The 11,988-nt window shown below is 44.6% G+C and overlaps 1 protein-coding gene across 10 annotated transcripts in view; it reads right to left on the bottom strand.

Annotated features, from left to right (window-relative positions):
- The window catches only part of LOC135093695 (fibrocystin-L-like), a 43,485-nt gene that overhangs the window by 23,441 nt on the left and 8,056 nt on the right, over positions 1–11,988 (bottom strand). For 9 of the 10 annotated variants that reach the window (XR_010263463.1, XR_010263460.1, XR_010263462.1 and 6 more), the window contains 9 exons: positions 11,770–11,924; positions 11,137–11,421; positions 10,190–10,362; positions 9,627–9,696; positions 8,550–8,712; positions 6,891–7,126; positions 6,206–6,352; positions 5,025–5,240; positions 1,568–1,665 (listed from right to left, as the gene is read on the bottom strand). Coding sequence is in view for 3 of the 10 variants with exons in the window: in XM_063993206.1 (XP_063849276.1) it covers positions 1,568–1,665; positions 5,025–5,240; positions 6,206–6,352; positions 6,891–7,126; positions 8,550–8,712; positions 9,627–9,696; positions 10,190–10,362; positions 11,137–11,421; positions 11,770–11,924 (1,543 nt within the window). In the remaining 7 variants the exon portion in view is untranslated. Of the gene's footprint in view, positions 1–1,567; positions 1,666–5,024; positions 5,241–6,205; positions 6,353–6,890; positions 7,127–8,549; positions 8,713–9,626; positions 9,697–10,189; positions 10,363–11,136; positions 11,422–11,769; positions 11,925–11,988 lie in introns of those variants that run through there. The other variant, XR_010263466.1, reaches the window with a different exon arrangement.

The following is an 11,988-nucleotide window of genomic DNA, read 5'->3' as shown; positions in this document are numbered from 1 at the left end:
AGAAATTACTTGTTACCACAGATGAAGGAGGGAGAGAGACAGATGAGGGGGCATATGAAGAGAATAAAGAAGAGTGGATGTTCAAGCGACATCAAGAAATACAGCTTCCCGTACAGAACTATTGAAATCTGGAATGATCTGAAGGAAGAAGTGGTTGTAGCAAACAGTGTACACATGTTTAAACAGAAACTGGATAAATATAGTTATGGAGACAAGACAAAATGAACTTTGGCTTGTGCTCTGTACAATACAACTAGGTAAACACAACTAGGTAAATACACACACACTACAAGAACAGGTGATATAGGCAAAGGAATTTTTTTTTTTTTTTTTTTTTATGTAGGAAGGACACTGGCCAAGGGCAACAAAAATCTAATAAAAAAAAATGCCCACTGAAATGCCAGTCCCATAAAAGGGTCAAAGCAGTGGTCAAAAATTGGTGGATAAGTGTCTTGAAACCTCCCTCTTGAAGGAATTCAAGTACATCAAGCCAAGGAAAATCTAAGGAGATATAAACACACAGAAAGGAACGAGTGTCTGATTGTAGCACAGAACATAAGAAAACATGGAAAACTGCAAGAAGCCATTAGGTCTATAAGTGGCAGTCCACAGACCCTGTATACAGAGGGTGTCCAAGTTACGAGGTAATGAGTTACGAATGTTCATTGATATGAGCAGTCTACTTGCAAAAAGAAAATGTACTCTTGATAATGTTCCCTTTGCTAACCAAACATTCAAATTTGGCACACAGCACGCTGCTTTGCCACTAACTACGCAGTGCAGCAGCATAGCAGAGGACCGCCTACTGGCCCAGGACACAGGCCCTGTAGCAGTTTATTATGAGACGCTAGTTTAAAATTTAAATTTAATTTAAAAACATATTGTACTGCACCACAGTGAGTCTGCCTTGAGACTCCAAAGTGCACAGACCTCTGCCAGTCTGCTTCTGAGAGGCAAAGAGACAGGAGAGTTGTGCTGCATGGTGTAGAAACCCTGCTCCATTACATTAAGTCCACAAATAGGCAAACAAACCTGTCTTATGGTTTCAGTCAGCCATCTTAATAAATTACATGAAGAAAGGTATGCATAACCTGAGAGGGAGAGTGGAAGAAAGGAAAAATGTACATGAGAGAGAGAGAGAGAGAGAGAGAGAGAGAGAGAGAGAGAGAGAGAGAGAGAGAGAGAGAGAGAGAGAGAGAGAGAGTTGTATGCCTGGCATATCTGAGTCTTGCATTTGGCAGAAACCTCAAGACTGTCACTTCTTGGTGGTATCACATCACCCATAAGGCAAGGTGCTCTCTCTCTCTCTCCCTCTCTCTCTCTTTCTCTCTCTCTCTCATGGTACCAAGTATCAAGTAAGTAAGCATTACATTGTTTGCAGAACGTATGATTCTTTTTTGGTTCTGAAAAATTATGATGACAAGTTGCGAGGAAAATGACTTACAAGCAGCCTTCCGGAACATATCTTGCTTGTAACTCGAACACCCTCTGTACTACAACTACACACACACACACACACACACACACACACACACACACACACACACAAACTCACAGGGACACTTACTCAATTCTGTCAGGTGTCTGGGTGAGTGTGTGTTTCACAAAATAGTAGTCATTTCTTGTCATGAATTTTGTGTTAGTCTTGTATGACATGTTGACGAACTGATGGGGAGAAAAATGGAACCAAAACACAATTAAATCATATGCATAAACCTGTGATAATAATGATTACAGTAAAAATAATAATAACAATAAAAATAATAATAATAATAATATTAATAATAATAATAATAATAATAATAATAATAATAATAATAATAATAATAATAATAATAATAAAATAATAATAATCTAATTTTCATCTGAATGCATAAACAACTTAGCATAAAGATAATATTTATTCCATTCTCTGTGTGTGTGTGTGTGTAATAATAATAGTAATAATAATAATAATAAACGGTTTATTATTTAGGCAGTTGACAAACTGAAAATGTACATAGGGGATGGGGAAAAACTTAACATTAATCCTAAAGGTAAGTCTAATCTAGGAGGGAAATACTATTGATTGATGGCTCGCACCATGGTGGGAATCGCACTGAGTCTGTACCGGTCCGTGAGCGGCGCCTTCAGGGGCGTTATTTTGTTGTGGTGTCTGGTGGTACGGACCGGGCGAGGCGCGTTGGGTGGCAGCATGTTTCTGAGACGTGGATGATGCAGTAGTCCCCTCCCAAACTTCTCCAGAGCCTCTCGGTGCCTGGTGGTTATTCTGGACAGACTCAGGTTGGTCAGGGCTTCTTCATAGGTGGTGTATGCAGGGCCAAGGATGACCCTGCACGCCCTTTTCTGCACACTCTCTAGCTGTAGCTGTTGAGTGTGTGTGAGGGAGGAGGACCACGCTGGGGAGGCGTACATGAGTTTGGGGAGGATGAAGGTAAGGTACACCCTCCTTAACTCATCTGTCGGCGTCCCCAGCGACCTGAGTCTGCGCAGCATGTACAGCCTGTAGGTAGCTGATCTCACGGTGCTGGCGACATGCTGCTTCCAGTTCAGCTGGTTGTCCACCGTGACTCCGAGAAGCTTGGCACATTGGACCACCTGGAGGGGGTGAGGGCCCACTGTGAGCCGGGGAGGGGGCACTGGTACAGAGGAGGTACAGAAATGCATCACCACAGTTTTGCTGTGGTTGATGGTCATCCTGCTCTCCTCCGTCCACATCTGCAGTCGCTCCAGAATTGCTTGCAGTGGTGAGTAGTCCGGATTCTTGGTGGAAACTGGGACGCCCACGGTGCAGTCGTCCACATACTTCCAGCGATGGGGGGTGTCAGTGAGGGCGTCGTTAATGAGGAGGAGGAAGCATAGAGGACCAATCTTGGTCCCCTGGAGGACTCCACATGTCAGCTGTTGGAAATTAGAGACAGAGCCCTGATAGCGAACGGCCTGACGTCTCCCTGTGAGGAAGTCGGCTAGCCACGCTATCAGATTAGGAGGGAGACCCAGACTTACTGCCTTGCTGATGACAACAGTGTGATCAACAAGATCAAAGGCTTTTTTGAAGTCCACAAAAGCAACTGCTAGAGAGGTGTTTCGCTTGTCCAGGTGGCTGTGGATGAATTCAAGGAAGCTGGTCAGGTAATGTGAGGTGGAGGTGGCTTTAATATTTCCGAATTGTCTGATATCCACGGTGTTACAAATTTTGGTGTATGCCCAGTCATATACAAAATCTTCACAAATAAGGCTAGGGATGGAAGTGATAGAGACTGGCCTGAGGTCATTGAGTGACTGTGGACTGGAAGTTTTGGGGATGGGGATGACGTAAGATGTCTTCCAGTCCGCGGGGCAAGAGTGTTGGGAGAGTGAGGCGTTTATTATGGAGCATAGCGGTGTTGCTAGCTCTACAGCAAATTCCTTGTAAATTTTTATAGGAAGGTCAGTGGGTGTGGTGGATCTTGGTTTAAATTTAAGTATTCTCCTAAAAACATCCATCGCATGGACAGTGTGTGGAGGGGAGGGAGCGGGAAGATAGGCAGGAAGCGGAGTGGTGTGGAGGGGAGGAAAGGTTTGACAGATAGCAGCAAAGTGATCGTTCATCTCCTGAGCCGTGAGATTAGCAGGAAGGTGTGAGGTGCAAGGAAGAGATGAAGTGTGCTTTTGTAAGCCTTGTACACAAAGCTTTGATCTTAGCGTACCACTGTCTGTTGTTGGTCAGCTTGAGGTGGTGTATCTTGTCTGGGTAATAGCTTGCCTTTGCATTCTTAATCTCCCTGATTACTCTGTTTCTTAGTTTCCTGTATAGGACCGGGCAGGAGTGGAAAGCCCAGGTCCGCTGACGCATGAGTCTTTTAATGCGGGGCGTCATCCAGGGAGCATCAGATGGGTGCGTTGTAACGCTCTTGGCTGGGAAGTAGTGGTGGAAGGCTTCTGTGGTGGTGGCGACGTAATTTTGCCATTTTAAGTGGACGTCCTCCTCATCCAGCACCTCGGTCCACGGGTGTTGTATCACCCACTGCCCAAACTCCCTCATGGCTGAGTCAGGCATGGGGCGGTGGGTCCTGGTGACAGCTGACCGGGGGGTCGAGGTGGTGGGTGTGGGTGTCCACAGTATGGAGAGGTGGGTGCTCCGTCCCATGGGAGGCAGCGGCTTGGGTGGCGAGTACTGCTGGCCCAGGTCTGTGAGTATAAGGTCGAGGATGGCTTGCTGGTGGGTGGGGAAGTCCACGACCTGGGTGAGGTGTAGCTGGTGTAGGATATCGTTGATATCTAATCTGTTAAAGTCCCCACAGATGACCAGCTTGGCAGCAGGATACCTCACCCTCAGGGCATCAGCAGTGTTGATGATGTGAGCGGTGAGTAACTGTGCTGTGGCGGCTCGTGGGGGGTGGTACACGACGCAAACTATGATGGAGGCCATGTTGCTGGGATGGGAGGGGGGCGTGACTCTCACCCACAGGGCCTCCACACCGGCAGGAATATCAACAGGGAGGTGTGAGGGGCTGAGGGCAGAGCGGCAGAAAACGGCCACTCCCCCCCCCCCCTGCGTCCTGACCTGAGGTGATGGTAAAGCTGGTAGTCCTGCATTGTGCACACCTCAGGAACAATCTGCCACGCCTCAGTAACTGCCACAATGTCCGCACAAGTAGATCTCACCGTCACAATCAATTCGTCCATCTTGTTGGCCAGAGACGTTGCATTAAATAAGAGAAGTGAGGGAAGACTATACCACGTTCTTGGCACCTCAAAGTGTTTGTATTCCCTCTTCTCCACCCTGCGGTCTTCTCTGGCACTGGAGGTCACTGGAGTGTGTGTGTGTGTGTGTGTGTGTGTGTGTGTGTGTGTGTGTGTGTGTGTGTGTGTGTGTTTGTCAGAGAGAGAAAGTTTATATCCCAGGGACTGCCAGTTGTAGACCTGATGGCTACTTGCAGCTATCCTTGTGTTCTTGTGCTCACATGTCCCCCTTAGCCTCCACCACTCCCCTGTGTTGCTGTGCTCCTCTCCCTTTAGCCTCCACCACACCCAGAACTCACCTGATTAGCATTTTCAAAGTTGAAGTCAAAGGTGGCACCAGTGTAGACAAGCCCCATCCAGCCAGCACCACCAATACGGAACATGAGGTAAGGGATGTGGGTGGCGCCGAAGTCGTTGCTTACCACCAGGTCCTTGCCAAGCAGTGAGGAAGGGCTCGGATTGGTGACGGCCACTCGCAGGAATTTCATGGCCCCTCGGCAAACTGATCCTGGCACCTATAGTGATGACAGACAAAGGAATGGTTATTATTGTTTTTTTGTATGTAAGAAGGGTGCTGGCCAAGGGCAGTAAAAAGAGCAAATAAAAAGGTCCAATGAGGTGCCAGTCTCTAAAGGAAAGGATCAAAAAGATCATTCAAAGTTGGAGGTCAAGTGTCTCAAAACCTCCCTTTTGAAAGAGTTCATGTCATAGAAAGAAGGAAACACAGAAGCAGGCAGGGAATTCCAAAGTTTACCATGAGTTGGTTATTCTGTTGTTGGGGTTAGTACTGGTGATGTTTACTGTGATTAGATATACACATATGCATACACAGATGTATACCTGATGTAAAAGACAGGTAGAAAAGGAGTGATGGGAGTGATAAGACTGCTTATACTATGGGGTGAAATTTGTATTAACAAAAAAAAAAGAAAATAAGGGAAGCTGCAAAAGGCTACCAGACCTACACGTGGCAGTCTCTAAGAAACATACCCATCTATTTCCACCTAACATCATCATGTATAAACTTGTCTAATCTTTTAAAGTTCCCTAATGTAGTGATGTGTACTGTGATTAGATACACACACATGCATATGCGGATGCCTCTTTGATATATAGTACAAGGAGGAAAAGAGATCTATCTATCTGTCTATACACCAGGCTGATAATCCCATACTAGGTGACCCAAAGCACCTCACACTCAAACACACATCATTCACACTCTTAGGCCCATTGACCCCTGGAGAAAAGGCGCAGAAAAAAGATAAAAAGAAAGAAATGGCATCCTAGAAATGACTTAGTATATAAGATAAAGGTACAAGGAAGGGAAGGGAAAACATACAAGTTAATCAGCATTTATCCAGGTACAATAAATAATAAAGAAATACAAGACCAGAAGCATATCAATGAGAGAGAAAAAAATCTCAAAGAAGGAAGGGGAAAATATCTATAAACCCACAAATATATTCTGCCTTATACCTACATTCTTGGTGACAGAGAATGCTGCTTCTTGAGTGCAGGAATCAGTTGGTAAGATGCCCATTGTGGGAACAACATTCGCCTCCGGTTCGCCCGTCAGAGAGCCATCAGCGTCTATCCAGATTGTCTCGTGTTCCCACTGAAACCTGATCTGATGTGGGAGACAGAATGGTGTCTGTGTCAAGGAGCAACAAAGTATTCTTGAATACTTTGCTCTGCCATCAGGTTTATTTTCAAGGTGATTAGTCACGTTTTCATGGGTCTTCTTTACTATAATGCTGTAGAACCATTGCTTTTCTAGTGATAGTTTAACAGGGAATTCACCATCATCACTGGGAAAAAAACATCCATGAGAATCTATATATGCAGCCCTTGAAAACAGTCATTACAAGAGTTACTGGTGTTTGTAAATGTTTTCAAGATTCTCATCAGTTTAATGATGATTCTGCATTAAAAAAGTTCTTATGAGTTATTTGTGAGTTTTTAAGTGTTTCCATGCATATAAGACTAGTTTAACAATGGTTCACCATCAGTAATAGAAGAAACACTCATAAGAACTTCAGTAATCATGGTTGTGGCTTCAGAAAATTGTCCTGATGGGAGAACAAAGCATTGCAAAATAAGTGCATATATGGCAAAAACTGAGGAGATACAGAGAGTCATCCTGAAGAAGAGATGTTTTTCCTTACCTTGTTGGGTGAATTCTCAAAGGCCAGACCCTTAACCTGTGCCCTGTAGCCTCCCTGGTAGTTCCTGCACTGAGAACAGCCAGACAGTGCAGCACTTCCACCCTCATCAAAGTTAACAAATGTGACATTGGAGATACTAAAGATCTGGGTCTTGGGCGCCACAATACCACTGGTTCCTGAGGTGCAGGCACTGGAGTTGAGGGCCGAGTGACACACCACCAGGGAATTGAAGATGCCTGCACAAAACAGTGTGAATAAAAGATTGTCTCATGATCCTACAAAAACTTAATCTGGAGACAAAATGGTGTTTGTGTCACCACCAGGGAATTGAAGATGCCTGCACAAAACAGCATGAATAAAAGATTGTCTCATGATCCTACAAAAACTTAATCTGGAGACAAAATGGTGTTTGTGTCAGAGTAGCTTGGTGTGCATTCTAAAAGGTCTGCTCTCTCATCAGGTCTGTTTTCAAGGCGATTATTCAGGTTTTCATGTTTTTTCTTTATTTTCTCTTTTTTTCACAACTGATGCTGTAGAAGCCTTCCACAGCATCATTATTTCAGTGATAGTTTAACAGAAATTCATCATCATCACTGGGAAAAAACATCCCTGAGAGTTCAAACTCAACACATATAGCCTTTGAAAATAGCCCTTATGAGAGCTATTAGTGTTTCAAAGTGTGTTTTCATGATTCCAGTGATAGTTTAGCAGGAATTCAGCATCATCAATGGAAAAATGAGGCCCATGAAAGTTCAATTAATCACACATGTGACCTTTGAAAATCCTTAAGAGAGTTGCTGGTGTGTGAAATGGTTACTGTACTTAAAGATGCTGTTATAGAAGGTACCTGTAGAAAACCTAACTGAACATAACCTAACCTACCCAAGTTTATGTCATTATATAATTCAGTGTACTTATATTAACTGCTGCTGTTGTTTTTGCTATAACAGTTATTTAAAGATCTGTGTGGTATGTTATTTATGTTCCCTCCAAAAGCTGTGCAAGATATAGGGAAGGAAGAAATGGAATCAAGCATCTTAACTAACATTGCAATTTAACTCATCACTTGCATATCCTGCTTTTCTTAACCACAATTTCCTCATCAGGCAGGGAGCTCAACCAGGCCTCACTACCTCTCACTAATTCACTCGCATATCCTGCTTCTCTTAACCACAACTTTCTCATCAGTCAGGGAACTCAACAAGGCCTCACTACCTCTCACTAATTCACTTGCATACTCTGCTTCTCTTAACCATAATTTTTTCATCAGTCAGGGAGCTCAACAAGGCCTCAAGGGGTCCTTGAGTTATGATGGAGTTCCATTCCTATAAACCGATTTTCAGCATAGGTTTGAACTGGTACCTACATTATGTCACTCACCTATGCTAATGTTATAGTAAAGTCATATTCTAGTTTATAAAAACATAACTACTGTACCTGTAAAAGAAACACATCAGGACATACAGTAAAAAAAATAAATAAATAAATAAAAAATAAATAAATCAGTAAAAAGGACAAAGGGGAATGTACAGGGACAAGCACTGCCAGTTTAACTACCAAGAGGCAGAAGTCGAGATCATTGTAAACTGAGGACTCCCTATACCTCTCACTCCTCCCAGTCACCATCCCCCTTCACCCCATCACCACCCAGTGACTCACCAGGGCTGTCATCCTGTCCGAACCCTCCCTTCACAGACACCATCTCCATGCCAGCCTGTTGGTTATCAAGCATCACAAAGTTGTGGAACTGCAGCTTAGTGCCAGATACTGCCTCGGCACCCCGCTCACAGTGCCACGCGGTGAAGCTTTCCCACTTGGCCACCTGCAGGAATTTTGTTTTTCTTTTTCTTTTCTTTTATTTTTTCTGTGTGTGTGTGTGTAAGTGGACAGTGGCCAAGGGCAACAGGTGAAAAAAGGCCACTGAGGTGCAGGCTCAAAAGAATGGTCAAAAGGCTCATCCAAAAGTGGAAGATTTTTATTTATTTATTTATTTATTTTTTTTTTTATTGTCCTTACTACTGGGATTTTTATTTCTTGGTAACAGTTCACTAAGCCACAAGACTGTTCCTTTCCAGTGAGGGGTTGATGGGGCTACGTGTGTGAGTGTGTGTGTGTGCGCATGTGTGTGTGTGTGTGTGTGTGTGTGTGTGTGTGTGTGTGTGTGTGTGTGTGTGTGTGTGTGTGTGTGTGTGTGTGTGTGTGTGTGTGTGTTGCTTTGCCTGGACCATCCTGTGTGGTATCGTAATATTTTGTAATAGTAAGCTCTGTTTCATCAAGTGTATCAGTAATTAGGCAGGTGAGGCTACAGGAGCATAGTTCATAATAGTAAGCTCTGTTTCATCAAGTGTATCAGTAATTAGGCAAGGTAATTAGGGTACAGGAGCATGGTAGCACTGCCACTGACTCATGTACTAAATCACTGACTGGTCTATGAATTTCTATATGACTTTGAAATGTTAGCAAACTTCTGTATTTCTACCAGAACCATAATTTGAATTGTATGGGTTTTGACGGAAATACATCAATCTGCTGCACATTTCAAGACAAGATGGGAATTTGCTGACTGATCAGTGAGTGAGAGCTTTGGTCAGTTACAGTGTTATCATGTTCCTGTGTCCTGAATTACTAAGACACACCTAATGACAGAGTGTAGCAGTATTGCCCATCATTATACACACACACAGATCATATACACATGAATGGATACGTATTTAGTGATGCGTGACACAGACTTACCACATCCCTGCCTCCACAGATGTCGGACTTTGGGTGATATCCTGGATTGGAGAACACCCACAGACCATACCTGGAACAGAGGCCAGTGTTGTCATCAAATGTCCCAATGTCCCAGATGGATAGCCAGAAAACAGATTAACTTTTATCCTTCTGTATTATGATCCTCTCTCTCTCTCTCTCTCTCTCTCTCTCTCTCTCTCTCTCTCTCTCTCTCTCTCTCTCTCTCTCTCTCTCTCTCTCTCTCTCTATTCCACCCATCATGTAAACTTCAAGCCAGCACAGAACACACAGCATAACAATAACACTCATGCACACATACACACATCCTCTCTCTCTCTCTCTCTCTCTCTCTCTCTCTCTCTCTCTCTCTCTCTCTCTCTCTCTCTCTCTCTCTCTCTCTCTCTCTCTCTCTCTCACCCAACACACACACACACACACACACACCCTCTCTCTCTCTCTCTCTCTCTCTCTCTCTCTCTCTCTCTCTCTCTCTCTCTCTCTCTCTCTCTCTCTCTCTCTCCTACCCAGCCAACACACAATCACAAACACACACACACACACACCTTCCCATGGAATGTGCAGTGTTATTGAAGAAGAGTCCCATCTGTTCAGTGTTCTGGCAGTAGATGTTGGTGGTGGATGGGCCCGAGGGGTGGTGGTCCAGCCTGTACCAGTAACCAAAGTGTGTTCCACTGGCAGCTGCATTGTGACGGAAAATGTTGTTTGGGTTCACCACCTGATGGATGAGCGAAACAGTGGATCAGTGAGTAAGCGGTTTGTGGAAAATTGCAGGAGTTATGAGTGTGTGACTGGAGTGGGAGGTGGTTCTCAGAGTGGCTTGTGGAGACTTTGAGAGTTTTGAGTGTGTGGAAGATTCTCTCTCTCTCTCTCTCTCTCTCTCTCTCTCTCTCTCTCTCTCTCTCTCTCTCTCTCTCTCTCTCTCTCTCTCTCTCTCTCTCTCTCTCTCTCTCTCTCACACATTCTTCCATCTAATTGATTTTTACTGAAAGAGGAGCACTGGTCAAGGGCAACAAAAGGAAGAAATATACCCACTGAGGTGTCAGTCCCTAAAGGAAAGAGGCCAATGGATCATCCAAAACTTGAAGCCTCCCTCTTGAAGGAGTTCAAGTTATTGGACTGAAGAAATACAGAAGCAGGCAGTGAGTTCCAGGGTTTACGAGATAAAGGGATGAATGATTGAGAATACTGGTTAATTCTTGCATTAGAGAGGTGGATAGAATAGGGGTGAGAGAAAGTAGAAGACATCCCTTACTTGTTCTCCCTCCTCCCACCTTTTCCCTCCCTGCTTCCTTCCCCTATACACGCACACATGTACACACACACACACACACACACACACACAAAAGATGTGGTTGAAGCAGAGCATTGTACACATAATTAAAGAGAAATCGTGCAAACATAGATATGGAAACAGGACAAAAGAGCTTGCTTGGACCCTGTGCAGTACAACTTGTTAAATACAACTAAATAATCACATACACACACCCACCCAGAATGAGGAGCGTGTCACATCCACATTAAGAAGGGAAGAGGAGGTCCTGGTGTAGACTGCAAGGTTGTACTGCACCACATTGTTCTGCTCCACCCCATCCTCTGTGAAGATAGCGTGACCCATGTTGTTGTACGCCACATTATGCTCCACCAGCAGGTTGTTTGTTGCGTGCATTGTCACTGCGCGGTTGTAGGTGTGGTGGATGGAGCACCCGCGGATGTACGAACCACCCATGTCCCCAGCCAGGTGGAAGTGGAGTGGGTACCGCCCAAGTTGGAATGCCTGGGTGGAAATTTGGCAAGTGTGTATGTGTGTGGATTACAATGGATGTGGTGTGTTATTGTGCTTGCCTGAAGTGGAGGTGATGTTACTGTGCCTGTTTGAAGTGGAGGTGGAGGGATATTTTGATGTGTGAATGAATTAGGGTGGATGTGGAGGTGATACTAATGTGTCTCTCTCAAGTGGAAGTACAACACATATTGCTCAGATTACTACATGTGACATTACTACTACTACTACTACTACTACTACTACTACTACTACTACTACCACTACTACCATTACCACTGCCACAACACACATGACCTGACCCAGATTGGCCCAGCAGGACCCAGCCTCTCACAGCCTCACCTGACCAGCTTTGGTCACCTCCACGTACTCAATGCGTCCCATCACCAAGTCCAGGTCAGGGAACTTTCCAGACAGTATCACGGTGGCGCCAAATTGGTCACCGCCAATCTCGTCTCCATGTCGACCATTGAAACATGACTGGGTGGCGTGCTGGTCTGGGATGGTAAAGAGAAGAGAGACATGTTGGTGTGTGGCAGTGAACAGAGAGAGAAGAATGCA

Source organism: Scylla paramamosain, chromosome 43 (genome assembly GCF_035594125.1).
Source record: "Scylla paramamosain isolate STU-SP2022 chromosome 43, ASM3559412v1, whole genome shotgun sequence".
In the NCBI taxonomy this organism is placed as follows: Eukaryota; Metazoa; Arthropoda; class Malacostraca; order Decapoda; family Portunidae; genus Scylla; species Scylla paramamosain.
This window is presented reverse-complemented; position numbering and strand designations above follow the sequence as displayed.